The sequence below is a fragment of the Gracilinanus agilis genome, unplaced genomic scaffold, assembly GCF_016433145.1.
Source record: "Gracilinanus agilis isolate LMUSP501 unplaced genomic scaffold, AgileGrace unplaced_scaffold39621, whole genome shotgun sequence".
Taxonomy (NCBI): Eukaryota; Metazoa; Chordata; class Mammalia; order Didelphimorphia; family Didelphidae; genus Gracilinanus; species Gracilinanus agilis.
This window is the reverse complement of record NW_025373158.1, coordinates 5-11,817: the sequence shown is the minus strand read 5'-3', so window position 1 is coordinate 11,817 and position 11,813 is coordinate 5. Positions and strand designations below refer to the sequence as shown.

Sequence of the window (11,813 nt, the reverse complement as noted above, 5' to 3'; positions counted from 1 at the left end):
GAGGAAAACAATGAGTTCTGGCTTAGACTGGACCAATTGGAGGTGCCCAGAGAACACAGAGATGGAAATATTCATTGGATACTTGGTGGTATGGGATGGACCAACAACAGGTATATTAGTGACAAGATACTTTCTATCAGGCATAAGCTGGTTTGAAAGCCCCCAGCCAAGCTAGAGTGTTGTCAGGATGGAGGCACTTCCATTTCTCCACAATTCCACATTTCCAGAGAGCTTTTCTCCCAGGAAGCCTATGTGCTAAGTTGTGTGGGTTTTGCTTCCATTTTGCAGAGGTTCAGAGAAGTGCAAGGGAGGCAGGAAGGGAGCCCTCCAGGCCTTGGGTCTTCTAATGCTAGTCTGACCACTGTCTCTCCAGGGAAGTCTACGTCCATCCTTATGGGGATGAATCGTGCACACGCATACGCACACACCCAAATACCCACTCACTCACTCTCACACAAATACACACTTGCTACTCTTCTGTAAAAGGTGGCTACATCCTCTACTTGTATCTTAAAGTCAAAAGAGGCCACCAGAGTTTGATGGTGGCTTCCTCTAGAGCAGTGATTCCCAAAGTGGGTGCTACTGCCCCCTGGTGGGTGCTGCAGCGATCTAGGGAGGTGATGATGGCCACAGGGGCATTTATCTCTCCTATTAATTGCTATTAAAATTAAAAAAAAATTAATTTCCAGGGGGCTAAGGAATATTTTTTCTGGAAAGGGGGCGGGAGCCCCAAAATGTTTGGGAACCGCTGCTCTAGAGCAACTCAACACTTGATTGCTTAGAGATCTTCCTTGATTTCTTTATTTTGAAGCCTGAAGAGTCCAAAACACTAATATACAGGAGGAAACTGAGGGCCTGGTAGGAGAACTGACTCACCTCATGTAACACAATGAATTAGTGGCAGTTGTTGACTTTTGGGGTCATTTAGGTGGCACAGTGGTTGGAGAAGTAGACCTGAAATCAGGAAGATTCATCTTCCTGAGCTCCAATCTGGTCTCAGACACTTCCTGGCTATGTGACTCTGGACAAGTCGCCTAACCCTGTTTGCTTCAGTTTCCTCATTTGGAAGATGAGCTGCAGGAGAAAATGTCAAATTACTCCCATTTCTTTGCCAAGAAAATCCCAAATGGAAGAGTCAGACATGACTTAAGCAACTGAACAAAACTGACTTTTTTAGATTTATTTTCATGTGGATTAAAAAATGTGTAGGGGGCAGCTGGGTAGCTCAGTGGAGTGAGAGTCAGGCCTAGAGACGGGAGGTCCTGGGTTCAAACCCGGCCTCAGCCACTTCCCAGCTGTGTGACCCTGGGCAAGTCACTTGACCCCCATTGCCCACCCTTACCAATCTTCCACCTATGAGACAATACACCGAAGTACAAGGGTTTAAAAAAAATGTGTATAGTGAGTGTCAGGGGTGTGCTGACAAATGATGGATAATTTAACAATATGCCCGCCGCAACATTTGAAAGTTTGATCTGCATCACGAACATTTCTCCATTATTTTCTAAGGATTTAAATCAACAGAACAATAAACCTCTTCCTGATGGTTACCCTTTGTTGATTTCTGACACGTGAATGCGCACACTGAACATTTAACAATCAGCTCTCTAGTTTGAGCTGGAATCTCTTCACCCTTGGGTGCTGTCCAAGGCTCTTAGTCTTCAGGGAGATGCTGGAAAGTCCAAGAGCTACCACCTCTGCTGGACATCTCACGTGAGAGGATGAGCTGGGCTTGGCAGTTGTCCTTCCCACAAAGAGATCTTCAGGTGGAAGTTTAAACTTACCCCAAACCAGAGTTCCTCCTTCTTCCACAGTTTACTCACTGTGATCGCCATAAGGCAGATCCTTCTTTTGTCTGGCCACTGTCTTCCATTTTCTCCCTCCTGGCATCTAACCCCTAGACCCCTTCTTGAGGGTCCAAGTTTTGGGGCACTTATGTCTTTCCCCCATATTCATTCAACCAATTAATAAGCAGAAGTACTAACTCTGGGCCAGCCACTGTGCTGAGCGCTAGGGATAGAAGGAAAAGCAAAAGCAGTCTCTGCCTGCCCTCCAGGGGCTTACATTCTATCAGGAGACAACCTGTCCCTAAATCGGTACAAACAAGATACACTGACAGAAGACCATCAGAGAGAGCAGCTGGGAAAGAGTAGATTAAGCCAAATAATTTCCCTTGAGTTGGACCCTTGCCTAAGTTCACTAAAATAACCAGTGTCTGAGGCAGGATTTGAATCCAAGCCCCGTGACTCCCCTACATCACACTGTGGATCTCAGGGCTCTTGGCCCCAAATCCAACATGTTTTCAAGCTTCTTGTCTCACTGGGCCATGGGAAATGGGCTTCTCTCAAGTGTCACAGGCTAATTCTTCCTGTCGCTTGCATTGGTTCCAAGGAATCAAATCCGCTATAGGATGTCAGCTCCCTGTCTGTGTTATCTGGAGAGTTCCTTTTAGGCCGGGGCAGAGAACATTCAGTGGTCCATGTCAGTACCGACCTGGAATAGGCTGTGCTCAGTCCCTAAAAAGCGAGTTGAACCAGTGTTTTTTGGTTGCTTCTAACAAGGGTCCATTTCCCATCACTGGGTCTCTGTACAGGCGGGTCCTCACTTTCCTTTCTTAAGACATGTGGCTGCCTTTGAGCTCAGGTATGGTCCTCGCGAGGCCTTTCCCCAGCCCCCCAGTTGTTAGTGTCCACTCTTAAAATCTTTGCAATCTTGTGATCGCCCCTCCGTAGGAATGCTGGTCTCCTTGTCTTCTTGCCCCACAAAAAGGTGAGCTTCTTGCAGTCAGAGATGGGTCGCTTTTGCCTGACACACTATTCGTTGAGCTGACCTAACTCGAGTTCAGCGTTCCTACAACCAGCCACAGGAATGGGAGAAGTGAGCCTCAATTTCCCCCTCTGTAAAATGGCAGAAAGTGGGTTGGACTGGGTGGCCTTTTTGTTCCCTTTTAGCCTTCAATCTATGACTGGGTGTGAATTGTTGGTGTGTCTCCTCCATCTCCCCCTCCAGAGCTGCCAATTCGGGGGGTTCCTTCTGGATCTTGCCTCTGTCCTCCGGTGTGTTTGCCGTCCCTCCTAGATTTGCATCATCTGCCCATTCGGTGAGGGGGCCACCTCTGCCTTTACCACTTGTACAACCTTGAACTAGTCATGTAACCTCTCTAGTCTTGGGGTCCCCATCTGTAAAAATGAAGGGGATTAAACCAGATGACCTCTGAGGTACCATCTAGCTCAAAATCAGCGATCCTATGACCTTTGGAGGTCTCAGTTTCCTCATCTGAAGAGGACCTCTGAGCCTCTGAACCCACCAGGAAAGCCCTGTGCCCAGGACACATCCATCTTCAGTGCATGCTCGACAAATGGCTTCCTCGATTGAGTTGCCACCAACTAGACTGACTAGTTTGGGGCTCCAGAAGACAACAGCCCAAACAACAACCACGCTGACCCCTTCCAGTTGTAGACAGTCATTCGCTTCCCTCACTTCTGTGATGTCACAGCATCTTAGGTTTGGAAAGGTCTCTCAGTGACCACCGAGGCCAGTCCTTTCCTCTACAAGACTGTGGTCGGGAAGGCTAGTAGGGTGTGGCAGAAAGAATGGTGTATGGGGAGAGATAAGGGCTCGGAAGCCAGAAATGTTGTGGAGATCCTTACATAGGACGGATTCCTAGATCTGACGGTTTTTTTTTTCCTCAGTGAAAATGGAGTATAACCTGGGCTTTTGGCCACCCCAGCTCTCAAAGGCAGAAGGAGAAAATGCCACGTTTGTCTGCAATGTCTCTGGGGGATTAATGACTTCCATCTTGAATTGGTACAAAGAAAAAAATGGCAGCCAGCCCGAGAAGTTAGCCGCCTTCCCGAAAGACAAGCCCAGCTCTCCCCTGAAGGACCGGTATCACATCGCCAAGCGGAATGGGCAGACCTATGAGATGACCATCGTGGGTCTGCAGCTGAATGACAGTGGGAGATACTTCTGTGGGATTATTAACTTCCAAATGCCGCCAGTGAAAGAAAGTAACTCGTCAGAGCTTAATGTGACAGGTGGGTTAGCCTTCGGAAGGAGCCGGGGGCATTGGGTGATGTGCCAGAGACTGGGAAAGGTTGGTGCTCTCGGGCTGTATCCAGTGGACCCCCCAGAGTAGTCTGGGGGCTGCTAGATTCCAGCCGGAGGCATGTGCCACTGGGGAACTAGCGGCACCGGCTCTGTCTTACCCTCCCAGCCCAGCCTCTAAGAGTGCTCTCTGGCTTCCTCCAGGCTCAGCTCTGGAGTTACGGCTAACCCACTGAGGAAAGCACTTGAGTTTGAGGTGGCCTGGGTGTCTTGAGATGTCTCCTGACTTGTTCTCCAAACCTCTAGAGAGACTCACGGACTCCACGACGACAACTCCCTTCGCCACTCCAGAGGCTCTGGAAAAATTCCCGAGGATCATTGCGGTGGTCTCCATCATCGTGGGTGCTGTGCTGGTGCTGCTGCTACTCTGCTGGGTTCTGTTCATCGTGGAGTCCCGAGGCCGAGGAGGTAAAAGCATCCCTCCTCCATTCCCCACCCCAACTACTACTTCCATCTGCTTCCCGTGGTGATAGACATGTTGTTTCCCTCATTGGAGCGTAAGCTCCTTGAGGGCAGGAACGGGCTTTGCTTTCTCTTCATGTCCCTGGGGCTTGGAACGGTCTCTGGCACATGGCAAATGCTCTTGTCAATGTTTAGTCATTTTTCAGTTGAATCTGACTCTTCGTGACACCATGTGGGGTTTTCTTTCTTTTTTCTTTTTTTTTTAGACATACTTTTTATTTAAAAAAGGTTACGTTCCCAATTACAGGTACTGATTTTCAACACACATTTCCCTAAATTATAAGAATCAAATTGTCTCCCTCCATCCTCTCCTTCCCCCTCCTGGAGATGGTAAGCAATTTGATCTCGGTTATACATGTTTTATCATGAAGATTTGCTTCCATATCAGTCGTGGTTGTGAGAGAATATTCACATAAACCAAACCCTCCAAATAGAAATACGAATAAATAATTGAAAAATCATCTGCTTTTAGCTGCATTCTAACTCCCACAGTTCTTTCTCTGGAGATGCATAGCATTCTTTGTTCTAAGTCCCTCAGAACTGCCCAGGATCATTGGATTGCTGAGGGTACTAAGTCTGTCACGATTGATCAATCTACAACACTGCAGTTACTGACAATGTTCTTCTCTTGGTTCTGCTTATTTCACTCTGCATCAGTTCATATAGGTCTTTCCAGCTTTTCTGAAATCATCCTGCTCATCATTTCTAATTGCACAATAATATTCCTTCACCATCGTGTACCTCAATTTGTTCAGCCATTCCCCATTTGAAGGACATTTCTAATTCTTTGCCACCACAAAAAGAATTGTTATCAATATTTTTTAAAATAAGTAGACCCTTTCTTAGGGTTTTCTTGCCAAAAATACTGACTTGCTTTGCCGTTTCCTTTTTCATTTCATTTTCCAGATGAGAAAACTGAGGCAGAGAGTTAAAAGGTTTGTCCAGGATCACATAGCTAGTGTTTGTGGCTGGATTTGAACTCAGGAAGATGAGTTGTCCTGACTCCAGGCCCAGTGCTCTGTGCCACCTAGCCGCCCCTCTATAAATGCTTAATAAACGCTTTTTAATTGGTTGATTGTTCTATGCCTGGAGAAGCTCAAGGGGGACTTTGGTGGCTGTCCTCATCATTGCCTCCCTCTTCCTCTTCTCCTTCTTCCTCCTTTCCTTCTGTATCCTCATCATCAGTAAGTGGTGAATAGAACACGACCTTAGAGTCAGGAGACTTGGGTTGAAATCTTTTCTGGGTGGACATGGCCATTACTCTCATCGCCTCATTTCCCTCACCTTCAGAATGGGAGTAATAATACAACTTGCCACAGCCATCACTCCAGGAAAGGGTGTACAAACAGATCGCTCTGTTGTTCTACTCGCCATCTTGGTGACTTCCCAGGCCATAACCCTCTTTCTTGGCCCTATAGGTGCAATCTCCCCCTCTAGAAAGTCAGCTTCTTGAGAGAGGGCACTTGTCTTGCTTTTGTATCTATCTATGTGTGTATGCTTTGTATCTAAGCACGATAGTAAGTGCTTAAACATTTTTTACTCATCCATCCATCCATCCATCTCTCTCTCTTTCTCTCCATCCATCCATCCATCCATCCATCCATCCATCCATCCATCTCTCTCTCTTTCTCTCTCTCCATCCATCCTTCCATCCATTCATCCATCTATCCATCCAAGAATTCACTATTCTCATGTAGGATTGTGAAGATAATCTTTATAGTTCTGTAAAAATAGGAATTACAAAATACTGACTTTTGAATGATTTAGATATTCTTATTATTAATGAATATTGATCAGCTGTATAATACTTAGTACCACCCTGACTCTTCCTAGCTTTGGCGTTCATAGATTTCCATTGTTCCACTGAAATCCTCACTAGCCTCGCTGAAGCCCAAGTCAGGAATTTGCCAGCTTGGGGTGGTCCTTTTTCCTTCTAGGATGGGCCCTATGATGAACTAGGTCTCTACCACCTGAGACTCAGGCCAACTAAATGTGGAGAGGCTACACAACAGAGAGGGCATGAGTTCTGAACTTAAAGGACCCAAGTTCAAATCTTATATCCTCCACTTATCTGAACGATCATAGCCCAATTATTTAACATTGCTGGACCTCAGTTTCCTCATCTGTAAAAGGAGGTTTGACTAGACAACCAAATTGCAAATCTAGAATTACCTGAACTCTCAAAGACTGACATCTAAAGGAGCTGCAAACTCTAGGTTAGCTTTTTTTTCCCCCCAGCCACAAGCATATAATAATAAAAATAAATAATAATAACAGAGCTGATATTTACATAGAGCCTCCTATGTGCCGGGCACTGTGCCAAGAGCTTTACAATTATCTCCTCATTTGATCCTCACAAAAACCCTGGAGGGACATGCTATTGTCCTCATTTTATGGATAGGAGAACTGAGACAGAAAGGGTAAAGTGACTCGCCCAGTGTCACACAGCTAATAAGTGTCCAAGACTGGATTTAAATTCAGGTCTTCTTGATTCTAGGCCTGGCTCCCTACCCAATGTGCCACCCAGTAGGTTGGTTTATTAAGCACTTCCTTTGTGCCAGACACTGTGCTAGGAATTGGGGACACAAAGACAGGGAATCAAATGATTCCTACCCTCAAGAAGTTTCCATTCTATTGGGGAGACGGTACCCACAGAGATGCATTATGTGCCCACCACATCATACTGTTGACTCATTGAGCTTGTTGGCCACTAAAACCCCCAGATATTGTAAAAAAACCCCAAACCCCAAAACTGCTGTTTAGATTCTCCCCCTCTTGTCTTATCTTGCCTCCCCGTTCTGTCTTCTCGTGAGTCTGATTTTATAGATAAAAATCTGAAGCTCATAAAAGTGAACTCACTGGCCCTCTAAGAGTCACAGAGAAGGGATTAAACCCATTTGTCCTAGACTTGTGCCCACCATTAAAAAAAAGACAAGGTCAGGGATACTCATGGATGCTCTCCCATGACATGACAACTTTGGCATTCTCCATTTCTGACTTGGGTCAGGTTCTCCCTTTTTAGGCAGTTTTGTGCTTCTTCCCTTTGGGAACTCCCCACATGATGCCAATCTTTGCATGGGCACCTGTTTGGCATAGGTTATTGTAGCATTCCTCAGGACTCCAGAGATGAAAGGAATCTGCCAGTCTTGGCTTCCACGGGAGCAGGCAATGCAGGTAGATGCCATCTGACCACCAATTGCTAACATATTTCCATCATGCCAGGCTGGTTCTCTCTGGTAATTCCAGGACTGGTTTCTGGCCGCAGAGGCGAGATACCTACCTTCGGTAAGCCGAGACGTAGGCCTGAGCCCCATGGAAGGAAAAATCTCTGAGAGGGACATTTCCAGAATCCTCAAAGGCACAGACGATGGTTATGGACCAGTGAAGGACCTTTGCCTTGGAGCCAGGAAACAAATAGGAGGAGGCTGAGCTCAGCCAGGCCCCCCCCCAACTTCCTGTCTTTCCTCCCTTGGACCCTCTGTTTTCAGAGACCACTGTTCATATTGGGAGAGAGTGTGGCAGAGGCTGAGGGGTGAGTTCTAGGATCTAGAGAGAACCTGGACTACTTGGTGGTCAGAGACAGTGGCCAAGAAGCTTAGAACTTGGGACTTTGGCTTTAGCATCCAATTGCTGTGTGACCTAGAACAGAAAACTTGCCCTCTCTGTCTCAGCTGCCTCTTTGGCAAAGGAAGTTGTGTGTGGAAGACAATTTTCCTCTTAGAGAAATCAGCTATTTTCCCATTATTTCTTTTAAAAAATAAACCCTTCCCTTTCATCTTGGAGTCAATACTGTGTATTGGTCCCAACACAGAAGAGTGGTAAGGGTAGGCAATGGGGGTTAAGTGACTCGCCCAGAATCACACAGCTAGGAAGTGTCTGAGGCCAAATTGGAACCCAGGACCTGTCCTGTGTCTAGGTCTGGCTCTCAGTCCATTGAGCCACCCAGCTGCCCCCGGTGTCTTTCATCTCCAAATCATCTGATCCAGATGGCGTTGTTTTGAAAGTATAATAATAATAATAATATAAATATTATATATGATATAATATAAATAATATTATTATTATGATAATAACTATGACTACTACTGCTGCTGCTGCTGCTACTACTACACACACTTTGATAGTGCTTTGAGGTTTGGTGAGCACTTTCCATATACAATCTCACTGAGCTTCCCAAAAGCCACATGAAGTGGGGACTTGGAATACTATTAAGCCCTTTAAAAAATTTATTTATTATTATTATTTAAAAGTATGTTTATTTATTTTCCCCAATGGTTACTTTATTTATTTTGTCGATTGCATGTAATAACAATTTTCCATATAAGTTTTCTGGAGTTATATGATCCAAATGATCTCTCTCCCCCTTTCCCAGGGCTGATAAGCAATTTAATCTTGGTTATTATATATTATCACATGAAACATATTTCTATCTTGTTCATTTTTGTTAGTGAAAAAACTTATAAAACACAACCCCCCCCCAACAAAAACCTAAATTAACTGAAGCGACGAGTCATCTGCTTCCATCTGTATTCTGATTCCAACACTTCTTCCTCTGGAGGTGGATTGAGAGCATCCTAAGTCCCTCAGAATTGTCCTGGATCATTGTATTGTTGATAATAGTTAAGTTTATCATGGTTGATTGTTCCGCCATATTGCTGTGACTGTGTCCAATGTTCTCCTGGTTCTGATTATTTCACTCTGCATCAGTTCATGTAGGTCTTTCCAGTTCTTTCTGAAATCATTCTGCTCATCATTCCTTATAGCACAATAGTATTCTATCACCATCCTATACTATACCCATTTTTATAGAAGGGAAACTGAACCCTACAAAGGTTAAGTCACGTGTCCAGGGCCACCCAGCTAGTATGTTAAAAAAATTCTTTTTTGGAAAATTCTTTATTTTTAACATTCATTTATAAAAAAATTTGAGTTCCAAATTCTCTCCATCTTTCCCATCTTTCCCCCTCCTTGAGAATGGCAAACAACAGGAAATGGACTATTCATGAGAAATTATGAAAAACCTACTTCCATATTAGCTGTGTGGCAAAAAAAAAAATGGAAAAAAGTCTACTTTAATCTGCACTCTGAGCCCCTTGGTTCTCTCTCTGGAGGCAGATAGCATTTTTCATCCTGGATCCTGTGGAATTGTCTAGGATTGTTGTCTTGATTCGAGTGAGCTAGTACGTTTCTTTCTTTTGAAAAAAAATTATTTTCCCCTCAATTATAAGTAAAAACAATTTTTTACATCTAAAGGCATTTGAATTCCAAGTTTTCTCCCTCCTTCCTCTCCCCTCTCTGATGCTGATTTTGCATGCACAACCACAGCAAATCTCTTAAAAATCAATTTGTTTATTTCATTAAATATTTCCCAATTACATGCAAAAATTTTTTTAACATTCATTACATTTTTGTTTGAGTTCCAAATTCTGTCCCTCTCGCTGCTTCCCTACGCATTGAGAAGGCAAGCAATGTGACGTCCATTTACACGTGGAGTCATGCAGAAGGTATTCCGAGATCAGCCGTGGTGCAGAAGAAACCACCGACAAAAAACTCTAAGAAAAATTAAGAAAGAAAAAGACAAATCTGTTTCCATGTGCCTTCAGGGTCCTTCCCTTCTCTTAGAAGGTGGAGAGCATTCTCCATCATGGCGCCTTTGGAATCGTCTTGGATCCTCGTCTTGGGTGGAGCGGGCTGGCCCATGACTGTGGTGGAACCTGAGCTTTTCCTGCCTCTAGCTTCAGCCCTCCATCTCCTGGATCCCTTCCCTAGAGGGCAGAACTGTCTGGAGACTTCCGATTGTTCCCATTTCCCCAAGTTCCCACCATACTCAGTGCATCTTCTCTAGCCCGTGTCGGGGTGATGGTGGTGATCCCTCAAAGCCCCTTATCTTTCCATGTTGGCCAACCGCTGAGCCTTGGCCCAAGCCCCTGGCCCGATTCCCCTCTCTCCAGCTCTCCCTTCCACAAGGGATGACCAGAGAGCCTCCAGACCAGTTTCTATGAGTTCATTTGGCTTCCTGTGGGTGGGCCGGGGTCAGCTGCCTGCTCCTTGGACGGTGTTGGTGAGGGAGACAGGAGGAGATGGGGAGGAAAGGAGGTGGCCAAGCCAAGGCTCCCTTCACCCTCTGCCACTGCCCATGATGAAACCTTCATGCAATATGGCTGCCTTTGGCAACGTGGCTCCCCTGGGAAGCTCCCAACGGCCTCTTGGGGTTCCCAGCACACCTCTATCCTGCTCTAATGTCCTCCTTGGGGACTTTGCTTCAAATTTCTCACCTTTCAGGGCCTGAACTTTCCTTCTGGTCTCTGGGGCCTGAGAGAGGCCTTTCCTGGGCTGACCAGAAGCCTCCCATTTAGACTCGGGGGCTGCCCTGCCCCAGAACTCAGGCCCCGAGTGATAAAATAGATTTTTATTTCTTTCATTAAATGTTTCCCAAAGACATGTAAAAACTTGGACTACTATTATACCCATTTTTGTAGAAAAGGAATGAGGCCTAGAGAGATTCTTGGCCAGGGCCACCCACTTAATCTCTTCTTAAAAATTCATTTTTAACATTCATTTAATAAAATCCACACGGAAACACATTTCATATTAAGCAGGTTGCAAAAAAAAGGTAAAAAAAGGGCAAGAGAAAAAAATACACAGAAAAAACATTTTCTATTTCAGTTTGTCACCAGTCACTGTCTTCTTTGCAGGGGCCGGGAACTCCGAGAGCGACAAAGACTCTCTGGTGAGTTTCTTTAGAGTCTCTTTTCCCTCTTTTCCCAGCCTTTTGTTGCCAGAAGTGGGCCACCATCTACTGGGTTTGTGGAGCCAGTTTGGCCTACTAGGCCGCCCCTGTTCAGAATCTTGGATTTGAAAGTTGAGGACCTGGGTTCAAATCTAGATTTATCTTTGTGACTTTGGGCAAATTAATTCCACCTCTCTGGAACCTGAACCTGGTTCTCCTGACTCCAAATACAATTGCTCCTTCTACTCCATCTCCTCCCCCTCCCCCCCAAAAGGCAGAAAAATGGAAAGGGCAGACGGGAAACAGAAGAGAAAGAGGAAGGCAAGAGAAAATAAGAGGGGGCATCTGTGGGGGAGTGATAGCAGCCTTCTCTAGTTGGCCCTCTGGCCTGAGAGGGGTTCTGGAGTCACCCCGGATGTTGAAACCAAATGGCTCATGTCTAGAAAAATCACAAATGATACTTTTTAAGCCCTGTAGGGCTTTAATTCCTTCCTTCCTTCCTTCCTTCCTTCCT

At 45.4% G+C, this 11,813-nt stretch overlaps 1 protein-coding gene across 1 annotated transcript; it reads left to right on the top strand.

The window, feature by feature from the left end:
- Positions 1–3,692: 3,692 nt before the first annotated feature.
- Positions 3,693–11,299, top strand: PDCD1 (programmed cell death 1; the record flags this gene model as incomplete). The annotated part of the gene is made up of 3 exons (XM_044683977.1): positions 3,693–4,037; positions 4,354–4,515; positions 11,265–11,299. Coding segments are annotated over 3 exons (542 nt in total), but the record flags the coding sequence as incomplete, so codon positions are not given.
- Between the last annotated feature and the right edge of the window lie 514 nt (positions 11,300–11,813).